The 8228-nt window shown below is 44.5% G+C and overlaps 1 protein-coding gene across 1 annotated transcript; it reads right to left on the bottom strand.

Annotated features, from left to right (window-relative positions):
• Positions 1-1905: 1905 nt before the first annotated feature.
• LOC114108404 (uncharacterized protein C12orf71 homolog) lies at positions 1906-2694 on the bottom strand. The gene has a single exon (XM_027956019.2). It carries the CDS (start codon positions 2692-2694, stop codon positions 1906-1908), a length of 789 nt encoding a protein of 262 aa, XP_027811820.2.
• Between the last annotated feature and the right edge of the window lie 5534 nt (positions 2695-8228).

Genomic DNA, 8228 nt, shown 5'->3' on the forward strand with positions numbered 1-8228 from the left:
TTCTTTAGTACACTTCGTGTACTTGCTACAGATGACCTCACCGACAATCCTTTATGGTCATAGGTGTACGTGTCTTTAACTCTTGAATGAGGAGTCACGGGTCCCCCAAAATCCAAACATCTCTTTTTGATATCTTAAACTAGTGAGAAGTGTGTGTGCTCAATTTCTGTGGAAGGGAGGTTGAAACTAAGGAAAGGAAGACTCTAAGACTAAACACAGGATTCTCAACATGGGGACAATGGAAGTCACACAGGGTGATAGTAAAAGGAGGAGGAGAAACACGTTTGACTGAGCCTGTGGATGAGTGAGGAGGAGGATGGTGACCCTGGAGATAAGCTGGAAACATAGGAAGAATCAGCAAGAAGGATGAGTCCAGCCATCCTCAAAGAGGAAGAACTGTAGGGACAATTTTAATGGCACTCGCAGAGGAAATTCAGAGAGCACAGTACATGGGTTGAGAGGATTTGGTTAAATTAAGATCTACTGAAAACTTTTTAAGTTTTGGTAAAATAGCTTCAGTGTTAGAAATAGCTCCATGAGAGTTGACCCCCAAGAGGCTCTCTTAGATATCTGTTGATGTCTTGTGATGAGAAGATCTTCAGGAACATGGTCACCACCAGAAGCTACAGTATTTATCAAGGGCTTGTTTTATCTCATTGATTCGGGAACAACACTGTGCATTCTATAATAAAATTTCCCTCAAATTATGAATGAAGACAGCCAGGCTTAGTGTGCTTAAGTGGCGTTCCCAGCCCCCACCTTCCCCTGCCACTTTGCCCCTAATGCCAGCCGACTTGCTAGAACCAGCCACCATGCCAGGACATTTTAGAATAACATGCTAGAACCACCTGGTCCCCAGGGTCATCAGAACAGCTCTCTGTCTAACACTACTGACTGACACGGCCTTCCCAGTGACTCACTACCCCCTGCCACTCACTCCAGACCCAGAAGTTCCCCCCAAACCATTCTGCCACTTGAGAGTCACAGGGGTCCTGTCTCCTCTGACACTGCAGATAGGAGTTAATGATAAAACATGTTAAAATGCATGAAATAATAGACAAACTAGGGGGAGAAATACAGTAAGAAGGGGCCTAGGGAGAGAGAAATGAAGGCCTTCTCTTTAGGAGGCAGGATACTCCCTGTGGTATCCTCAGGGTCAATGTCAGTCTTCTGGTCAACATACCTACTTTCAACCTGGGCCCAGATGTTATGACGGAAGAGGAGGAAGACATGGAAAACACAAAACCATGCTAACTCTACAACACGGGCTGCGGAATCAATTAAAATTCTGGGTGCATAGGGTTCTTAACTAGAGGGATTCTTGAGGTTGGAGCCTGTGGCCTCCAACCAAATGTCTTCTCTTTAGCACCAGCAGGATGAGACCTTCTTGGCCTTCTCATGGCACTTTCTCCCTGGCAGGGAGGACACCACTCTCTTCCTGAGCCAGTGAGAGAAGCGCCAGAAATTCATACAGGAAGTGCCTTCCTTGTCTGAAGGCAGGTCCCCCTCCTCTGACTGCTCTGATGACCCTAGGGAGCTCTTTGCTGTGCCAGGCTCCTGGCTTTCCATCTGCCAAGACAAAGAGGAGGAGTTAGAGACATTCAGGGTCAGCAGCAATGGGGCCAATATTACTCATTTATGGATTTCCAATTTACTTTTTTACCAAAATGAGCCAACTGTCAATGCAAAGTTTCAGGACTCACTCACATTAAAGCCACACACAGGCACACACACTGGTCTGTACAGTGCTTCTCTGCTTCTCTCTCTCTCTCTCTCTCTCTCTCTCTCTCTCTCTCTCTCTCAGTGCTCCCTGGCATTTCCCCAACACCTCTTCCCTGACCCCTTTCCTGGCTGTGGACCTTCTCCCATTGCTCAACTGCTCAGACACTGGGGTCCTCCTCTGCTTCACAGCAGGTACAAGGACTCCATGCTGTCCCACCTGGCACCCCCACTGGGTCTGTCCCTTCCTCTGCAGGGGGGCAGCTCTGTGCTCACCTCAACAATTTCATCCTCCTCAAGCCCAGGAGGCATTTCTGGGCTCTGCTTGGTGTCTCCATTTTCTGCTGGTTGATACTTGGGCAAGTCCTGACAAGCCTCCTGCTCTTCAGGACTGACCTGATCCATATGGGAAGAGACACTGCTGGATGGCTGGACATTCTCCTCCTCCTGAGGAGACTCAGGGGGTACAGAGTCGTCTACATCCTCCTCCCGATGAGGATCGGAGAACAGAGAGTCGTCATCTTCCTCATCCTTGTCTAGACATACAGCAATAACTCTCAAGAAATAAATCAGTTCCAAGATGCTCTGGCATCCTGTCTCCTCTTGCCAATTGTACATACTCTCCTCATCATCTTCCTCCCATTCAGCCCATTTCATTTGTGAGTAGTCGAAGGGGCTGCACACATCGCCATTCATGGGCTCATCCACGTCTTCTTCACCAGGCTCCTCTGGCTTCTCCTGAATTTCATTTCTTCTGCCCATGGGTCCCCTTACATCATTGGTTCCCCATGCCCCTTGGACAGGAGGGAGGGAGGAAGGACGCTCAGAGGTCAAGTCTTCACAGGCTACGACAGCCTCACAGTCAGGCCTGTCCTCTGAGGGGAAAGGGACTACAGAGAGGCTCTGGTTGGATTTGGATTCCGAAATACAGTGCTCCATGTCAGGGCAGCTGCTGCCAGATGATGAGTCGTCCATAGGGACTAAGGGCACAAAAGCCCAGTCTCCCTGGACTCTGGAAATTTCAAAAGAAAAATATTAATTCATGATAGGGGGAAGTGACTCATGTACTTTTCCAAATGATGCCCATTCCTTCATCCATTCCCAGCTATCCCACTCAGGCAGAAGTGCATCCTGTATTTGCACTCTCCAGTCAAGGGCCCAAGAGCAGTTCTTTCTCTTGGAAAACTCATTTTATTGAGTAATGACCCTCTGCCCTGAGCATCTCCACCTGATACCTCTCATGCTTTGTCTTATCACTACAGTTGGAAGAACTGCCTGCCATAAAAGATAGTTGTATAAATTTGAAAGCTACAGGAAAGTCAAAGATGTAAAGAAATACCCATATCCCACCATCCAAGGGGAATGACAATCCTCAGGGAAAGAGTTTGGTGCATTCCTTTATAGTCTTATTTCCCTCTTATCTACATACATGTATGGATTGTACTCGTGTGCACATATGTGGATGTCACATCAAAGAAACTGAGATTATTAAATTTTGTGGTACACCCTACAGGAAACAAATATATGGCTATTCTGTGATCCTTCAGCACTTTCTCATTAACTCTCTTTGGTGATCACCTGTTAACAATCATCAACATAGGTGATCAATGAACCTTAGATAATTAAGACCATTAACAATGGTCTTATTAATGATATTAAACCCCCTTATCCACACATTTTTGTCTTCCTTTACATAGTCCTATAGGTAGGATCATTGACTCAAATATTACAAATATTATAAAATTATGATAATTGATATTAAATTAATTTCTAGAAAGAATACATCTAATTAAATGCCCATCCTGACATCATCGGATGGTATCTTTAGTCCAGCATTTCCCGTGATGCTTCAGCAAGTCATTGGGGAAGAGAAAACAAACATTGGCTTTCCCTTGAGATCTCTCTCTCTCTCTCTCTCTCTCTCTCTCTCTCTCTCTATCTATCTCTCTCTCTGTCTATCTCTATTTCTATCTTCTGTTCTCGCACACACACATTCATGTACCTGTAGACTCTGTCAAAACTGGCTCTAGTGACTTCTTGCGAAAAACAGATGCTGCCAACTCCTGAGGCAGACCCAGGCTACCTGAAGTCCTTCAGGTACTGAATCCAGTAACTGAGAAGTTCAAATGTCAGAATCCTTTGTTCTGAGAACCTTGGCTGCCATGGCAACAGAGGAACACAGGAGAGTCACAAATGTGAAAGAAAAAATGGGGATAAAATACCAGAGGACACATCCCCTTGCTTTAGTCATTTGTTTCTTTCATTGTGACCAAAGTATATGACAAGAACAATTGACAGCCAGGAAAGTATTTTGTAACCTCACATTAGATCACTGGCTCCCTTGCTCTGGGTCCTTAGTGCACCAGCCCATCATGGGGGTAGGGCCCAGTGGAGGAAATGTATCAACAGATGGGGGTCAGAAAACTGAGACAGGAAAGGGCCACAGGAAGAACACCTCCAGGACCAACTCACTATGGCTCACCTCCTCCAAGCATGTCCTACCACCTACCATTTCTAACCACAAAGTTCATTCAAACTAGGATAAATTCATTAGGTTTCAGTTGTCACTAACTGCTCATCTGGGGTCTCCATCACAGCTTCACTTTACCTACAACTTCAAGCATTGGTCTCTCAGGGGCACCTACAGGGACTTTGATCCAGCAACATTTTGCCTGGCTTCCAGATCTTTCTTTGAAATCTTGGTGGAAATTTCATGGCCCCTTATGTATTTGTCAAAAAAAAAAAAAAGAGAGAGACCTGGGTTTAAGAACACCTGAGGAAAATACACATGTGTGGCGCGCACACACACACACACACACACACACACACATACACACACTTTACGGAATAGTAATCAAAGCTAAGAAATAGCTATTGGACCTAAAAGAACGTCAACTCATTGGGCTCTGTCAACTTCATAAGAGCTTTCCCAAATATTTGTCTCTATTTCCATTCAATAAGATAGTATTTACAGTGTGCATAACTGTTCCATTTTTTACTATTGACTGGACTTAAATATCTAGTTTCTCTTCTCAAAGTTTGTAGAAGTTCTCTCTTCCAGAGTTTTGATGGCATGATGCAATGAATAGGCAGAGCTGGGGTTGGCAAGAAACACCTACTATTCAATAGATGCAGCCTGGCAAATGCCCTAGGCTGCCCCAGCTGCCATGAGTGACCATGGCCTCCCTGAGTATATGCAGGGTCTTGTGCTCATGACCACATGCCCCCTTTCTGGGTGTTAGCTCCTTTTAGGCTCAAAGAAGCCTATGAGCTAAGTCTCATTGGTTGCCTGCTTCACAGAAGAACATGAAACATGCGCAGTCAGGTAACTGGCTCACATTCCCAAGTCATAACCCCAGGCACCTGGATTCAGAGGCAATCTGCCTTCAGAGCCCCCACCCCTTAATCTCCACTCACCCTCATCTCTAGGGACCTGAGCACCCACTTCCTCCTGGAAGACTGTGGGAGAACTGACTCAGTCCACAGGCCAACCCATAGGCTGTTCCTCTGTAGAAACTCCCCTGTGCAGAACGTGATGCTCCATGGGACAAGCAATAGGAATAGGCGTTCCATAGAGCTGGCCCTGAACAATGGGGTCCACATGTGGAGCAGGGGGGAAGGGAAGTTGTGAAATAAGTATTAAGCTTCCTCTTTGACATAAGGAGATCTGAAATGCTCTGCTTTGGCTTTTGATGAAAACTTTAAGCCTGCCTTCCAGAGCACTGTGTCCTTGAAGAGAATTCACCTCGACCTCTCCTTCTGTGCAGGGGAAGTGAAGCTGTACATTGTACTGTCACCCATGAAATGGAGCTTTTTGACCAGAATATAGACCCTTGAGAAGGAAAGAACGATTTCCACCCTAGACCACTGAAGTACAGAGTGATCCTGAAGCCAAGGGACCTTCAAAAGGAGACAACCAAGGGAAGGGAGAGGAGAGGGGAACAGGAAAGGAGGTAGAATGAGTCAGACATAAGGTTTTATGTTCATATAGGAATACACCCCAGTGAAGCTCACATCATGTACAACCACATGAATGAGACCCTAAGTTATCCTCCATGTATGGATAATATGTCAAAATACACTCTCCTCTCATGTACACCTAAAAAAGCAAATTAAAAAAAAAAACAATCCTTTTAATAACTGTTACCTGGGCAGCTGGACACCCACATGCCAAACGATGAAGGTGAAGTGCTTCACACACGTGAGCAAGATTGAACTCTTTGACCCACAGACCCAAATAAGGACAGCCCCAGGACACTCGGAAGGAAACATCAGAGTAAATCTTTGCAATCTCAAATTGCAAATCCCTCCTATGCCTGTTCCCTAGAGAATTGAAGAGTTATGTCTCCACAGAAACCTGGACATGAATGTTAAATGAAGTGTTACTCATAAATGCCCCAAAGTGGAATCAACCCAAATGTCCATCAGTGGATGAAAGGGTGAACAATATATAGGAGATCTACACAATAAAACATTACTCAATCATGAAAAGGAATGGAGTACTGATTCATGACACAACCTCTGTGAACCTGGAAAACAGGATCTCAGTGAAAGAAGCCAGTCACAAGAGATCACATATCTGCTTCCTGTAATAGGAAACATTCAGAATATGCAAATGTAGAGAGAAAGAAAGAGGATGAGGAGCTTCTGGGGAAATGCAGATCCCCTCTAATGTGTCCAAAGGTTCTTTCTAGGGTGATGAAAATGTTCTAGAGTTACACCGGGGTGATGGTTTCACAACCATGTGAATATATAAGAAACCACTTAGCTGTACAGTACAGACCTTGGTATGTGAAGTGCATGTAAGTAACGCTACTTAAGAGGGAAAAATAAAACCCAGCTCTTGGAAATAAAAAAACAACACAGCGAGAATCTAAAAAAAAAAAAAAAAAAATTGCACTTTTGTTTACTTTTACCATTTCTCTGAAATGCATTTTTGTGTTGCTCTGTGCTGACAAAAGAGAACACGCACACACACTTTTGTCCCCATTTGAAATGTGCAACTCAGCTAGTGAATATCCCAGACACTCACACCCTTTCCTACCCCAGAAAAAAACAATGCTGATTCTTTGTAGTTTAATATGTTTCTTAATTTATTTACATTGTTTTTCTAAAGCATCAGAGAAATAGCAATGACACACATCCCCCTTCTTGGCCATGCTGAGGAGTGCAGTCACTTCCAAATGAAAACTGACCTTTTACCTCTCCTAACAGATTAGGGGACTTGGGGTCCTTCTTCACAATACCTTCAGTGTTCCTTATTTTCTAGGGCCTTAATCAGACTTGCTGGCCTAGCTCTTTTAGATGACAGTTTCTTTTTCTAAAATGGCATCAACTGCCTTCTCATGAAGCAAGATTATAACAAATCTTCTTCAGGTATCAAAAATGATAATATGTTGTGGATCTATGCTTCAGATGTAAAGTCAGTAATGAGAGTGACATTAAGAGATGGGACACTTTGGGAAATCCATTTGACTCAATGTGTCTTGGAACCTGAATACCTACAGGAAGTTTCTCATTTATTAGTTAAGCTAATATAATGGTTGATTTAATGTGTCAACTCGATGGACTATCAGGTTTCCAGATATTTTTTGGTTAAGCATCATCCTGGGTGTGTCAGTGAGGATGTTTCTGGATGGGATTAATATTTGTTCCACTAAGCCAGGTAGGGTGGTACAAGCCTGGAATCCCAGTGGATTGGGAGGCTGAGGCAGGAGGATTGTGATTTCAAAGCCAGCCTTGGCATCTTAGCAAGGCCCTAAGCTTCTCAGTGAGACTATCTCTAAATAAAACAGGAAAAAGGCTGGAGGTGTTGCTCATAGTGTAGTGCCTCTGGGTTCAATACCCAGTACCTGAACAAACAAACAAACAAAGAAGTTTGTCCCAGTCGACCCAGTAAAGCAGTTCGGCTGCCCCAGTGTGTGGGCCTCTTCCAAATCCATTCGAGGTCTGCATAAAACAAAAGACTGCTCTGCCCAACTGTCTTGGAGCTTGGTCATCAGTTCTCCCTGCCTCTGGACTTGGACTGGACTTGTCCCATCAGCCCTCCTGCTTCTCCAGCCTTCAGACTCAGACTAGAACACTACTGTTGTCACTCCTGGGTCTCCAGCTGGCAGATGGCTGCTCCTGGACTTCTCAGACTCCATAACACCATGAGCCGATATCTTGTACAATTTCTCTCTTTATGTGTAGAATCTTCTATATTGTTTCATATTCATTATTATTTTTCTTGGTAAGAGGGATCGAACCCAGCAGTGATCAACATCTAAGCCACATCCCTAGACAGTTTTTTTAAAAAAATATATTTTATTTAGAGACAGTCGTCTTGCTAGGAGGGCCTTGCTAAGTAGCTGAGCTGGCCCTGCCTCAGCCTCCTGAGCCACTGGGATCACAGGCAGGCACCAAAACACACAGGCTACAATCTCCTACTCATTCTCTTTTTCTAGAGATTCCAGATCACATACTAGACTCCTTCCTTCCTTCTTTCCTTCCTTCCTTCCTTCCTTCCT

This window comes from Marmota flaviventris, chromosome 17, assembly GCF_047511675.1.
Source record: "Marmota flaviventris isolate mMarFla1 chromosome 17, mMarFla1.hap1, whole genome shotgun sequence".
Classification (NCBI taxonomy): Eukaryota; Metazoa; Chordata; class Mammalia; order Rodentia; family Sciuridae; genus Marmota; species Marmota flaviventris.

Bases quoted from the DNA above. Each gene is read 5' to 3' on its own strand.
- LOC114108404 (XM_027956019.2), bottom strand. From the start codon at position 2,694: ATGGACGACTCATCATCTGGCAGCAGCTGCCCTGACATGGAGCACTGT.